The 15,122-nt window shown below is 34.7% G+C and overlaps 1 protein-coding gene across 1 annotated transcript; it reads left to right on the top strand.

Moving 5' to 3' along the window:
• Window positions 1-4,242: 4,242 nt before the first annotated feature.
• LOC103723258 (uncharacterized) lies at window positions 4,243-14,804 on the top strand. The gene is made up of 3 exons (XM_008814126.5): window positions 4,243-4,824; window positions 5,351-5,481; window positions 13,667-14,804. Exons 1-3 carry the CDS (start codon window positions 4,594-4,596, stop codon window positions 14,385-14,387), a joined length of 1,083 nt encoding a protein of 360 aa, XP_008812348.3. The 5' UTR covers window positions 4,243-4,593; the 3' UTR covers window positions 14,388-14,804.
• The last annotated feature ends 318 nt before the right edge of the window (window positions 14,805-15,122 follow it).

Genomic DNA, 15,122 nt, shown 5'->3' with positions numbered 1-15,122 from the left:
AGCTCCCTTTTTGACCATCTAATAAAATTCAGCACTCTATATTTTAGTACCATTGGCTTCATACAAGTGTCATAAAGAAAGATGGTAGGAGTCAAAGTGGAGAATATTTTGCATGCAGATGGGCCTTCACCTAATATTAGGTATCCCCTTCCTTGGTTCCACACTTAAAAAAGAGTTTGTGGAACCTAGTGCCAGGTGGCGAAAAAGATGGTGCCTTGCCGAGACAAAATAAAAATCAAATGATGGTGGAGGGTAGGTGGTGAACCGTAAACCTTGGCTCCACAAAACTTAGGACTTTTTGATACCAAACTGTGATGATGGGACTTTTAATATTTAATATTTTGTAGCAATGCATTGTGTCATGTAGCTGGACTTCCAAATTGATCGAGAAAATTGTACCCCAATGCTGAAGTCAGCATTTGGATGCAAAAAAAAACAATAATGAAGAGCTTTGTATTTTTAATTTTTTAATTATTATTATTATTATTATTTTGTAAATTAAAGTTGGCGACTTAGGTCACACTTCTCTAGCTACAAATATTTTTGGGACCTCCATTTAGGATGGTGTATTCTAAAATTTTGAAATTGACTAAGGCCCTGTTTGGAGGAGCTGTTGGCAGTAGAGCTGTTGGAAGTAGAGCTGTTGGAAGTAGAGCTGTCTGAAGTAGAGCTGTTATAAAAAGCTGTTTGTTGTTTGGTAACCACATTCGTAAAGTGCTGTGGTACTTTATTTTGTGTTTGGTAAACAAACTGAGAAAGTACTTTTATATAACAAAATTACCATAAAGGACATTGCATAGTATTATACAACACAACATAATAAAACATAACATAAATTAATACATAAATATACGATATAGTATAATATTATTGTAATACAAAATAATATTATGTTAATATAGCATAATAGTAATATAATTATTAGAGTAAATTAATAATTGGTAATATAACATAATATTAAATTATTTAACATAACATATTAATGTATTATGATATAATGTAATATATATTATATTTATAGTATAATACAATAATAAAAGTATAAAATATTATAATTATTAGTATAAATTAATTTCTCATAAATAACATAATATTAAATTATTTAAAATAACATATTAATGTATTATAATGTAAAATATAATACAATATTTATAGTATAATACAATAATAAAGGTAAAAAATATTATAATTATTAGTATAAATTAATTTTTCATAATATAACGTAATATTAAATTATTTAACATAACATATTAATGTATTATGATATAATATAATATGATATTATATTTATAGTATAATACAAAAATAAAGGTATAAAATATTATAATTATTAGTATAAATTAATTTTCCATAATATAACATAATATTAAATTATTTAACATAACATATTAATGTATTATGATATAATATAATATGATATTATATTTATAGTATAATACAAAAATAAAGGTATAAAATATTATAATTATTAGTAAAAAATAATTTCCCATAATAATTTTTCATAATTTTTCTAAAATTAATTTTCTGCGGTCCAGGGGCTCTTCTTCGTGGTCCACGCTCGAGGAGGACCTCATCGTGGGCCGCGAGGTTGATGATAAAAAAAAAAAATAATAGATTGATTTTGGAAGGTATGGAAAAGGATTAAATTTTTTTTTTCTAAAATGTGGTTCAAGAGATGCATACAAAAATTGAAAAGAAAAATACCTTTTCTTACGGAAGGGAGTCTGACGGCTTGGGTTCTTGGCTCCAGCAGATTTTTAGGTTCATACAGGGATAAACTATGTAATTATGTTATTTTAATATGGGCATTTTTGTCAAAAATACAGTTCTCCGAAAAAGCTGAAACAGCTTCCTCCCAAAAGCTCCAAATTGGAGCTTCCTCGCTGTTTTCAGCTTCCCGCAAAAGCTGAAACAGCTTTTTGAAAAATTTACCAAACACAGTTTTTCATCTAAAAGTACTTTTGGAGGGCCAGAAAGTGCTTTCTAGCCCTCCAAAAGCTCCCCCAAACAGGGCCTAAGGCTTCGTTTGACAGAGCTTTTGGTAGGATAGAAAGCACTTTCTAATACTTCAAAAGTATTTTAGATAGAATAGAAATATTTAGTAAAAAAATCAGAAAGCTATTTTAGTTTTGTCAGAAAGCTAAAACAGTTTCTTCATAAAACCACTTTTAACATGCGTCGGAAAGCTGTTTTGATTTATAAATTTTTTATCAAAATATCTATAATAAAATATTATAATTATCCATACTATAGTATATAATATTATATTAATATATTATAATAATATTATATTACATTAAAGTAATATTACACTATATTATATATTTATATATTAATATATATTATATTTTATTATATTTTATTGTATAATACCATTCAATGTTTTGTTATGATTATTTGGTTATAACAAAAATATTTTTTCAGTTTATTTATCAAATATATATTAAAATTTTACAGTATTTTAGGAACATAGAAATGTAGTTATCAAACAATAAATAATTTTTTATAAGAATTTTACTTAATAATTTTGGATAATTATTTGAATTCTGCAAGAGGAAAAAAAAAAAATTCCGTTTATATCACTCTGCTTCCCATTTTTGTATTTATTATCCCAAACGAAGGGACCACGGCACAAAAATTAGTTGCCCAGATCCTCCAGGTCTGGTGGTATACTTTCCAGCTGGATCCATCAATGCCATTATTACTCTGACGGCGTGACACTGGCCGTCCGATGCAAGGACGTACTCGTTAAGTCATAAAATAAATCACGTCACTTCCATGTCACAGGCTTCTCTGACCATCGTGATGGCCCAGAGGGAACAATCCCCGTGATCAACGGCGTTATTGGACGGTCATTATTTCCGGTTTCCGCAATCTCTTGTGCTGCTATGTTCCACGTGAATGGGACCGAGCCTAACTAATAAACGCATAGGATATGGGATTCATTAAATGGACGATTATGATTTAAACTCAGCCATAATCGGTCAGTCTCGTCCAAATCATCCTCAAATAATTTTTTTTTTTTAAATGTTGTCAATTGTCAAACTTGAAGAGCCTAGATAGGGAGAGAAGTGTCGGCGAGAAAAATAGAAAATGTTATCTACTGACAAATGTATAGAAATTTATATGGGGGAGCATAATCTACCGTCAATTTTTGCTATCGGAGCCCAATAAAATAACTTGGACGGTAGATCTTACTTCCGCATACAAATTATCTATAAACATCTCTGGGAAAGGTACCTTTCGGGAGAGGGACGTAAACGGAATAGCGGAGTGAATGGAGATGGAAGGGAGAACTAAAAGACAAAACATTACTCGCAGGTCCAAATCGTTTTCCATGCATCTTCCTCCAAAGATTTGAGATGGGGCATGGGGTCTTCCCTTATTTACACTTGAACCAGAGAACATTTATCTATCGCCTGATGGTCTCTGTATGATAAGAGTTAGGCTAGTGTATTATGTATTTCAAAACTATCAAATTAAATTACTAGATTTAATCTACTCCCATTAAAAAAATAAAAAATAACATTTATCTAATAAAAGAAATTGATAAAAAAAGGATGATAAAGTGATACAAAAAGAACTCTGTTTTTGTTAGTCCTATTTATAACAGGAGATCATAAAAAAAAATGTAATCGATTCTTTTTTTTTTCTTGGATCACTAGCCATCCGCCTGGAGTTTCAGGTACAAGACAATGTCTCATCTACTACCAAACTCTATTGCATCTCAAGATATTATTCGGAGTCATGATAGCAAGTTTTTGAGTTCGAGCATTCTCTAGCGCGCCGTCATAATCATTTATATGTCACCACAATATGGTAAGATTTATGCATTATATAAGATGATATCGTGTGCATCATCGGGCTCCATCCTATATATTATCAGGTATTACATGACATAAGAATGGTTGCGATAGAAATGTTAGATTTTTTGGATTCAGGTATAGAACAGAGAAGATCATAACTTGGTGATTTATGCCACAGCTTCATTTGACCTTGTGAAGTTCAAACCATCGGTACAGTGGTGCTTAAAAAATAAATGGAAATTTCTTTATCCGAGATGGACAGCATCGTAATAATACGAAAGGTCGAGGGCCTCTGTGAAGGTTGAGCGGAAAGCAGGGGACGAGAAACCAACGCTCAGCGGGTCGGAAGAAAATTTTGACGACAGCCGCTGGAACAGCGCCACGTGGCGTGAGTTCCAGAAACCGCGTCCAACCTGGTGGAAGCTTCATAAGCCGTCGCGTCCCGCTCACCCCCCCCTCCCCCTCTTCCCCTCTTATTTTCCCCTACCCCTATTTTGTCGCCGGTTTTGGGGATTTCGGACGCCCAAATCGAATCAGCGCGCGGTTCAAATCAATAATTCCGAGGAGGCATCAACGGATTCCCGATCGGAAATCGTGACCCGGAGCACCGGATCTACGGACCTAGGGTTTTTTCATGGTTTCATTCCCGCAATTTTGGATGTAATTAGGTTGAGCATTGGTTGTGGAAATTAGGTCATATGAGAGAAGCTCTCCGTTTCCGGGGATTTTAGGTTTGTTTCCCATTTTTTCGGTTAAGGAGACGGTAGATTTCTGTTTTTTTTCGGAGATGCAGGCGGAGAGAGTTAGAAGGAATGGCAATTCTTTCCATTATTCTGAGAGTTTGATGTATGGGTACGTAGCCCATTCGAGAGAGTTTGATAGCTCTGCGACGATCCCAGTGTCCTCTTCGTCTCTGCCTTCTTCTTCCTCTTCTTCCCCGATGGCTGTTAAGTATATCGAGCACCGTGTCTCGAAGATGGATACGCTTGCCGGTGTCGCCATAAAGTATGGTGTCGAGGTAATTGAAATGCTTTTTTTTTTTTTTGCTGTTTTCTTTCGTTGGACCGGCGGTTTGAACAGTTCTGGGGTTCTGGGTGTTACGCTGAATTTAAAAATTTGATTTCGGGTTTATTTGTCATGCAGCACAGGAAGTGTAATCACCATATGCTAATTAAAATTGCATCTTTTAATGGCTTTACTATTTGTTTTGGGTGTTTTGTTGAATTTTCAGGCATGGTTGCTATTTTAATAATTTGATGCATAGTAGAAATGGTTGTACTCCTATGCTTAATGATGCTAGTTTATTTGTTCGCTATTCACGTAGGGAGCAATTGAGCCAAAAGAAACTTTTGGGTGACAAGTTGATGAAATTGCCATTTTATATGTTAATCAACTCTACCCAGATTGATGTCATAGTTTAGCCTTTTTCTGTATCTCCTTTGTGTTTGATTGAATCAATGATTTTGGCTGAGATAGATGTTCTGTTATATTATCTGTCGCTGAAGTCCGACTTACGCAATAAAAATGTGTTTTTCATGCTTTAGGTAGCAGACATAAGAAGACTGAATGGTTTGGTGACAGATCTTCAGATGTTTGCTCACAAATCATTACAAATTCCTCTGCCAGGAAGGCATCCCCCATCTCCAATTCTTTCAAATGGTTCAGCCAATAACGGGTAATTATCTTTATCTTTTTGCTTGTAATAATGCTCATAATTAGTGAAATTTGGAAATTTGAACCACTAAACTTGGGTGCAGTCGTTTGTAGATTTTTTAGTGCTTTACTACTTCTTCTAGTCTGATATTTGATTTCTTTCTTTTGCATGGCTCTAGTACATGGGCATGTGCATTACATGTGTGCAGCAAAAAAAAAAACTTATTTAAAATATTTTAAATTTTTTATTTAGTATATGGTTAAGTGCTATACTATTTCTTCTAGTCTTATATTTGATGTCTTTCTTTTGCATGCACTAGTAAATTGGCACGTGCGATGCATATGGGTGGTAAAAACAAACTTATTTAGAATATAAGGAATAGTGAAAAAAGAAATGTGCAGTGGTAGTACATAAAATAAATGATAACTAAAATTCTGGTTGTTATTATGTTCCAACTTAAACTTAACTATAGTTTCACACTTTACATGTCAAAAAGTAGCACATTTTAATGAAGAAAATGATGAAAAGGAAAATTTTTAATTTTTAAATAACAAGATTTCTTATGCAAAAAGGATATTGGCTTACCATTGCTCCATCTTAATATGACTTTGTTTCTATTAGATCTTGGTATAAGATTGCTTGCAAATTTAAATAAGGGAATAAATTAGAGCATAATAGTTTATTTTTAAACATGAGAGATATGTGGGTAATTAAGGAACATGGGATGAGAAATTAAGAAATGTAGGACTCTTAGCCAAGATATAGTGGAGGAAAGATATGGACACAGGGATAATTAATAGGAAGTCAAGGATCATAATGCAAGTGGCAAGATATAGATACTCTCTTTGTTAGCAGGGTTGAAGAGTGTGTGTGTGTTTTGGGGGGGGGCACCCACATCCGCGTATGCTCACGTGCATGTGCACGAGAGATAGAGTGAGAAACCTTTCTAAATTAGATTGGGAAAGTTAGAGAGAGAGAGGATAATAATGGGAGATGGGCTTATTTGGGCATCACGAGATAAGATCACGGCTAGATTACTATAAACATATCTTCCTTTCCAAAATCACCATACTTATTATGTATTTCATGATAAAGTTTCCTATGTAAACTAAGTAGTTTTCCACCCAAATGCAAATTTAACACAACTGAAGATCCTAACTCGCTCTTTTTACTATAGTATAGATTTAGTTTCCTGGATGCAAACACAAAACTAATTGCAGTTTTTCAGTCGATGCTTTATTTCTTTCTTACGTTGTATGCATATCCATAAAAATATCCTTTAACTATGTTATGGACAAGGTTTAAACAATTATGGACAACGGACATGGGGAAGCCATTGATGCTACACAGAAATTTGAACTATCCATATCTGTGTGTGTATTCACCACTTTGGTTGCATTAAGTGACTGAATCGCAACAGATCTGAATTTACTGATATCCTGCAAGAAATCTGCTGGTTGACATCTGGATTTTGGCATATAAAAGAGAAATTTTAAGAGAGAGAGAGTAGAACAGAGAATGCCAAAACCAGTTGTAGCTCAGTCAACAGCCTGCTCCACTTGGGTGAGGTTCAAGGTTCAAACCCTTGTGGTGGTGTCTCCACCATATTTCTTCAAAGCAAAAAGGAGTAGAAGGAAGAGAGAGAGAGAGAGAGAGAGAGAGAGAGAGAGAGAGAGAGAGAGAGAGAAGAACAAAAGAAAGAAGGAAAAAGGTGACCTGCATCATCTTGTTGTTTTCTCATGTTAAAGTATTTAATAACCTGTCCATCTCAAAGATGGCTAATGAGGGCCCTTTTAAGTAAGTGGCATTTCCTCTTTCGAAAAAAAACAGAAACAACCCACTGTCAAACATCTGACTAAGCCATGCTATTTATTGTTATTCTTATGTGCTGTCTGAAACTAATTCTTAGCATATTCTTGTTTCATTGGGATTATCCTCTATTTTGCTATAATCTAATTGACATTTTCACCATGCATGCTTATTATGCATCTAAAGTAACTATTTGCATGCGTACTTTTATCATTTACCTAATGGACATCATCATTATACCACCAATATTGTTTTGGTTTGCATGTTTTACTTTCAGGCTCATGAGGTACTTCTCAAGCTACTTTTTTTTTAATATGTTATGCTATCTATTCCCAAATTATAATAAGATTCACATACAGATTCTTCTTCATCTTTTTGGTTTTTGAAATACTCTTTTTTGTGGATGATGCATCATTGCTCTTGATGCTGTCTCAATGAGACCTAATGCCTGCGTCTACCCACCTAAACCTCAACTACCCCCATATTGGTTTGAGTTGTATTTATGTTCTAGAAGTAGTTAAAACATATTCTATATTGGTTTCTATTAATAACACTTGAATTTAGGAGTCCTTTGTAAGTTAGTGAAGGATTTTGTTGATTGTCAAGTTATAAAGCTAGTTGCTTTTTAGTTTATTTTTCTTATAAATTTTTGATCATTTTTTAGGCTATTTTTGGGGAGGTTTTATTTCATGATTGATCATTCACGGTATTTTAAGTGTGCCAGTTTAGGTACAGGTTAGGTTAGTGAGGTCTTAAAGTATGAACTTGTAGGCAGTTTTTGCTGTCTTTAAAGATGTTCATTTTTATTATACATGTCCTTTCTAACGGGAACCCCTGTTTCGACAGGAGGATCTTCATTGTTTTTTATATTTTGTATTGAATGACATGTAAGGGCTAATGAAACATATACCTGTCAGACATCTCAAATGTTTAAGTTGTGCAAAAACATAACATGGGTTTTGTCTCTGCATCATGTTGTGAATCCATGATGATGCTAGTCCACAACTAGACATGGTTACCATGTCCTTTGAAGATCTGAATCGACTTTTTACCTTTTTCCTTTAATTCTATATCTTCTTTATGACTTTTAGAGAACTGCATTATGACACCACCTTTCCAGCAACATATTTACCAATCCCTGTAGCTTTATCTGGTCTGCTACAATCTCATTTAAGTCAGATATTGGCTTGCTGAACTAACTAAAATGTAAAATCAACATCAAGATCCTTTGAAAATCTAGATTCTCTTCTCCAATAGCTAGCTTTACGAATTCATTGCATGGTTTTGTTAGGATTTTTTTTTTGGGTTTTGTTTAAGTTCAAATTTGATTTTAAACATCAGCAACTATAAATTATTGGTTTTTTTACCTTAAAACCACTAAGTTAATCCTACTCAACATCTTCTGCTGCATTAATTTTGGTATTGAAGCTTTGTATAATAGGTTAACTTGTATCAACCAGTAGTTTTTATTGGGTTCTCATATTATAAGGCCAAATAGTCTACCCAGAAGAATATGTTCCCTTCATCATATGTTAGGCACTAAATATTTTTGCCACCTGATACTGTTGAAGCTCGATGACTTTGTGTTTCCATTCAGCATTTGGCAGTAATAGCTAAAATGGTTAAATATTGTTGTGCATGGAGCAAAGAATGCCCCAACAGGTATAAATAGGCGCATGACTTTGGCAGGGTTTTGTAAGGTTGATTACTTGATATATTAGTTGGTTCTTTGGCACAAAATCACATGTATGATTGACTTTATTTTTTTAAATAGTGCAATTGCTGTCCTGAGTTACAACCGGTTGCAAACTCATAAATTACATAATTTATCACGAACCTTTTTGAAACTGGTGTCCTCAGTGTGGTCTCTTGTACCTCCTCTATTTAGTGATCCTTCACTTTATTTAAGGTCCATCCTTGAAATGTCTTCACCATGCTAATCCTTGACTTATGCATATATGCACCTACCATAATATTGTTGAGAAAGTCTTGTAAAATCTATATGATGTCTATTCTATGGATCATAATTTATTTTGTCAAAATTTTGAAAAGTTTATATGCTAGTTCTTTGGTTGAATGCATCCTCTACGAGTAGTTGAATTCTAGCAAAGGTTAGTCAAAAAAGAAACCTCCAAGATCTCCTGAACATAGAAGGAGGCTATATGAAGACATCAGAAGGTTGGGTTTTTTGATTTGATACAGAGGAAGCATGAAAAATAAGAAACACATTCTATGGGTCTTTGGGCAGTTGAGCAATGGCTGCTAGTCTACCAAAAATTGTCAGATGACTTTTGTTTGTTTTGTACTCCAAATTATACGATTTCCCTGCCAGGCATAGTAGTGAAAATACAAGATGGCACTGATGAATAAAATGTAATAAAGGAGTATTTGTTTGTTTGGATGAAACAGTGCCAAGGTCATTCTTTGCTTAGGTGCCATGACTTTTTAAGCATTTGGGTGCTGCTTTGACAGCACTGGTTTGAGTTCGAGGTGGAGGCATTTCTGGGATATATATATATATATATATATATTCTATAAATTGCATGCAATATCCATCAGACACTGATTTGCACTGAATATGGCTGGGTTGTGTGTCATATATTCATTTAAATATGCTATTTTTAAAATCACAAAAATGATCGTGATGCTTCTGAAAAGGTTTGAGATTAGGGGAATGGAAGCCTTTTTTGTTTTAGCTGGTGGATGATGAATGTTGATTTCTTAGTGATGGTAGTGGTGGGCATGATGGAAGTTTGATATTAGAATCTGTCTTGTTGATAATACTGGATGAAGTATGGACTATGGTCAATGAATTTTGATTTGATGACTAAAAAATGGAGATTGTGGATGTTAATATTTTTGTAGGGAGTATGGACCATCGTGGATGTTCATATTTTTGTGGGGGGTATGGACTATGTTATTATGATAACTTCTTATGAATGATTATCATATCCTACCTGTTAAAATTTGTTGCACCAGTGTTTTGCATTGATGTTTCATAGAGGTCTTTTTAATCATTGTGAGCAATGAAGCTAAAGGTTATCTACTATGGTGCCTCTTGCTCTGAAAGCAAGTCCTTCAAAGCGTTAATAGTTAATGATCCAATGTCTTCCTTCCATCGTCTCACTTCTTTCCACCACAAGAATGAAAATATTGATGGAGCGTGGGTGCTCACCAACATTTCTTTGGCCTTTTCACTGTATGCCATTTGCAATGTCTGTTTCAGTGTATGTGGATATATAAAAGAGCATGCTTCTTCTCATATGTTATCACGAGGAGTAATGATTCACATGCTTAACAGTTAAATCCACCATGCAAGAACACTATTTTGCCTGGTTGTCGTTTTTAAGTCCACCATACCAGGCCCATTTATCTTTGCAAAGTAACCAGCTCAAATTTGTACATTGAACCAGAGGTTTGCAAGTGGCTATGAACTAGCCTACCTGCCTGTAAAGAATTTTATGCAAAGTTTTGTTGACTTTTGGTTGATAGCCGTATATTATATAGGAAAACCTATGAATGATGATGGTGATCATCATAATTGTTGTGATATTGGCTATGGGTCCAATTCCTAGATTTGATGCGTAACAAGGTTGGGTCCTGTCATGCTAGATCTGTACCAGAATCTTAATTTGGAGCAAAACGTGGGCTGGACTTGACCAACTTTTACCTTTTCAAATTATGAATTGGATAAGGTAGTTGTGCTCCGTATGCAGAGAAGTCAAAATGGTTTTATCTATTTGTACAATTTGTATTATTGTTGTCATTCTTTGAGACGATAATAACTTTATGAACTGTATACTATATATCATCTGTATGCACAAGATTCTCCTGTATGTTGAGTATAAAATGTTTAGATCACACCGAGTTCATTTTCTATTGTAGATTTACTAATTCAAATGCTTCTGCCAAACTTCAACAATCCTTAGGTTAGTGAGTGATGTAGTTTTCAGCTGAAATCCAAATGGTAGGGCACGAGATGAGTAAGTCTGCCAATCATAGGGAAAAAATGGAAGGTAAGGTAAAGAAAGGTGAACACATAATTTTTTGACTTACTCAATGCCCGAAGACTGAATGCAGTTGACAAGAAAAGTGCAGTTATCTTGTCCTGTTTTCTGCTGACTCTTCCACTCTCAAATTCTTTCCTAAGCTTTTAACTGTCAAATGTCATGCTTCATCTTTTTGTTGAATGATTAGACTGCCCACAGTTACACAGGCATTAGTAGTGGTGGATTGACGCACACTAAGTTACCTCATTTTTCTCTGCTATCCTGCTAAAGCTTTCATTGCTTACTTTTTCCTTAATCATCTATATATTAGTCCCCTTGTCCTTCTTCTTTCGTTCTTCATATGTATGTGCTGTGGCCCTTCTTTCTTGACCATTCCTTATCATCATTTTTGGGTTACCTTGATTCTTTCATTTTAGATGTCAGTTTTTAGTTTTAGAACTCATCAGTTGATGTGTATGCTGTCCCTTTGAACTATAGATGGATCTACAGTGATAACTAACTGCCCAAGTTCCACGTGGTTGTCTGACAATCTGTCCCTGTTAATGGATCAACTATCCAACTTGCAGAAGTATTCACTTAATCCCCATCTTTATTTTGTTTTTGTTTGGTTAGTTACTTTACATGTACATCCATTTCATACTGATCACAATCCTATTTTGATTGGAGCATCACATAGTACATATTGCACATGATTGGGCAACCTTATCCAGTTTTCATTAATTCATCTTTTATATGGAAAACTACTAAATTTTTAGCGGCATTTATGTTCTTCCTAGTTTACACGTCATTTTATTAGAATCACTACCCAAGTGACTATTCTTATTAGATTAGTGAGTCCTTTATGTTTCGAATATTTAGCAGTAATACTCCATACACAACACTTACATTCATGTGTTATGAATCCAAATATTTAAATTTCACAGGAAGTTCCAATCAGAAATGTCATCTGATGTCTTAAATGGAGGATAGTTTATGCTACTTGATTTTAATAGCTGACTATTTTCCCTCTGCCTTTTCTAGCTGGGGACTTGTCCATGTCTATAATCTTTAGCTACCTTTCTTTTTAACTTGCTTTTGCTCATCTTTACTATTGAAGCTGCTTAACAGACAAGGATGACAAAAGTGTCAAACTGTTATAGGCTGGGAACTTTTACTCTGGGTCATATCCCTTGTTACAATAGAACTTTAATCTGCATATCCAGAAAATGTTTATTTGTGAATTTCTTAACATCTTAAAAGAACAGCTATTTTCTATTCCTTCACCACATTGTCAAGAGATCGGTAAGTTCAGTGTGGAGGAATCTCAGAATGTAGAATTTGATGTTGCATGCACGAACATACTGTAATGCAGTAACTCCTGATTGATATGCTAAAAGTTTGATCTGAGCGGACCAAGAAGAAGAAAATCGTTTGGATTTTTGGATGTTTGCCCATATAAGTATCTGAAATTACATGTATGCTCTTGCAAATTTTCTGTTTACTGGTATACCCTTATAATTATTTCTTTTTGGATATATAAATATCTAAAATTATGTGTATACCCTCACAAATTTGTTATGTACATGTATACCCTTATAAATTATTTTTGTATGTGTATATCCTTATAAATTATTTCTTTTTTGTGTATGCCCTCAATAAGGGAGAATGAGCAAAAAGAAATAATTCATAAGGGTGGACATGCAAATAGTGAATTTATGAGGGTATAGATGCAAAAAGAAATAATTTATCAGGGTATCAACACAAATAGTAAATTTGCGGAGGTATACATGTAATTTTAGATATTTACAGGGGTATACATGCAAAAAACTAAATCATTTGTTTAGAATGGGCTAGAATCATTTTGGTTGATGGTTATTGGATGTCATTGACATGCCCTTTTTGCAAAATAGCTATGAATTTTAGATGGATTGGTTAATTGTTTAACTGCTTTTTTGATTCTGATGTTTGATGGTTTAGGAGTAAGGTGTTACATCTGAAAATGTCTGCTTGTGCATGACTTATATGGTTTCTTTGGGAGAAAGGATGTGGTGACATAAATGAAATGTCCGGCTTTTCAACTACCACCATTTATGATTTATGTTATCTTGTATTTACGAATTCTAACTGTTGAGAATTTCAAAGTAGACTCTGGTCATCAACAGTACACGCTTGTGAGACTATGATTAATGGATGGTTGTTGATTTAGCACTCTGCCAGATCTCTTATAAAACCACGTTGTCCTTGCTCTTGTATTATATTCTTGCAATTTTCTTGCTCTTAGACAGCTGTGTACATGATTTGTTATTTGATGTAGAACTTTTCTATTGTCCTGCCATTTTTTTTTTTTTGGAAAACTGCAAAATAGTTTCCCCATTATATTTCTCTTATTATGCTAGAAGTTATTGCAGAGAACAGACACCTCTCCGTCAACCTCATATTGATGTCTTAGATTCATTCCAATCACTCAAGTTGAAACCCCCTCCAAGCAGAATCTCCCCAGCCATGAACAGTTTACAGGGTTACTATGGCCTCACACCCCCTAAAAGGCGTCCAACACCTGAAGGCACGGAAATGGCCGTCTACAAAGCGCGCAGGTCCCTTTGCTTGGAGGATGAATCTTTGTGCGAGTCACCGATCTCGGACCCACTTCATAGCTGGAATAGGAAGTCTAGAAGCGTGGCAAATGGATTCTTATCAGAAAATGGGGAGACTGAGGACAAGATTGTAGTAGAAGCTGTTGACAACAGTGAGGCTGAGAGATCTATCAGGAGGCGTCAAAAAGCTGATGCCCATCCATCACATCAAACACCAGAATTATTGTTGGAGAATAGCAGTGGAGGATTCTCAGGGAGGACAGCGAAAGGCCTAGCTCTGAGGCCAAAATCAGGGAGCCGAACTGATATGGATATGGGTCGCCCAAATGGTGTTCTTTTTGGAGACCCTCTCATGGCTGATGGGTTTTCTGCCGTCCGTAAATCATCCAGCACTTCCAATTTGCAAGACCCTGATAACTGCCCTATATGGCCAACGAGCAAGTGGACTTCGAAACCTGATGGTCTTGCGAGGCCTCGTTTTGATGGTTTGCCAAAGCCCATAGCCGTTAGGAGGAATAAAGCTGCTTTGGATTAGTCACCATTTTACATGTTTCCTCAATTTTTTGCTGCATCTGATGCAATCTTTCGATTCATGGGAGCGAGTTCTTCTATATCATGCCTTGAATCAATCAAGGTTTACACAGTATATTTGTTACTCTACAAGGGAAAGAAGAGGTATAGGAAATGAAAATGTCAATAATGTTATCTCCACCAGTTGCAATTGGCTGAAAAGATAGTCGCCAGGTTTGCTTGTTCCTTGTATCACAACTGAAAGGCCGAACTTGATGTTAGCTGTAATTCTTTTTGGTCATCTGATCGCTATTTATATGTATTCGAAGGAATTCTTTTGTATAAATGCAGATGTTCTATTCATAGCAAGGAAATCAAATATTGTATTTTTTTCATATAAAGTTGATATAGACGTGCTTCAGTCGGCCTTTTCCGATATTAATGTTGATGCTTTTGGTTTTATATTGCCCTTAGAGCCTGTATTGTATTTCTTCATGCCTTGCTTGTCTTCTCTCGCTGACCTTTTTTTTTTTTTTTTGGAGATGAGATGTGGCTCGTTACTTGGGTTTAACGAATTTTGCAGCGCGTAATCTTCAGTAACAATGCTGTGAGTTCAAAATTGGGGACAATGTGGGACTTTTGTGGGTATATATTTGGTTCCAGATTAGTTATTCGTCGGGGAGATTTTGAATATTTATAGAAAACTAAGGAATCTAAATAATATCTTTCAGCTAGTCATTTTAGATAAAATTCTGAGTTG

The sequence above is a fragment of the Phoenix dactylifera genome, chromosome 3 (assembly GCF_051530095.1).
Source record: "Phoenix dactylifera cultivar Ajwa chromosome 3, Ajwa_hap1_PhDact_Kaust_v1.1, whole genome shotgun sequence".
In the NCBI taxonomy this organism is placed as follows: Eukaryota; Viridiplantae; Streptophyta; class Magnoliopsida; order Arecales; family Arecaceae; genus Phoenix; species Phoenix dactylifera.
Note: the sequence above shows the minus strand (reverse complement) of the source record. Positions and strands in the feature narration are given on the sequence as shown.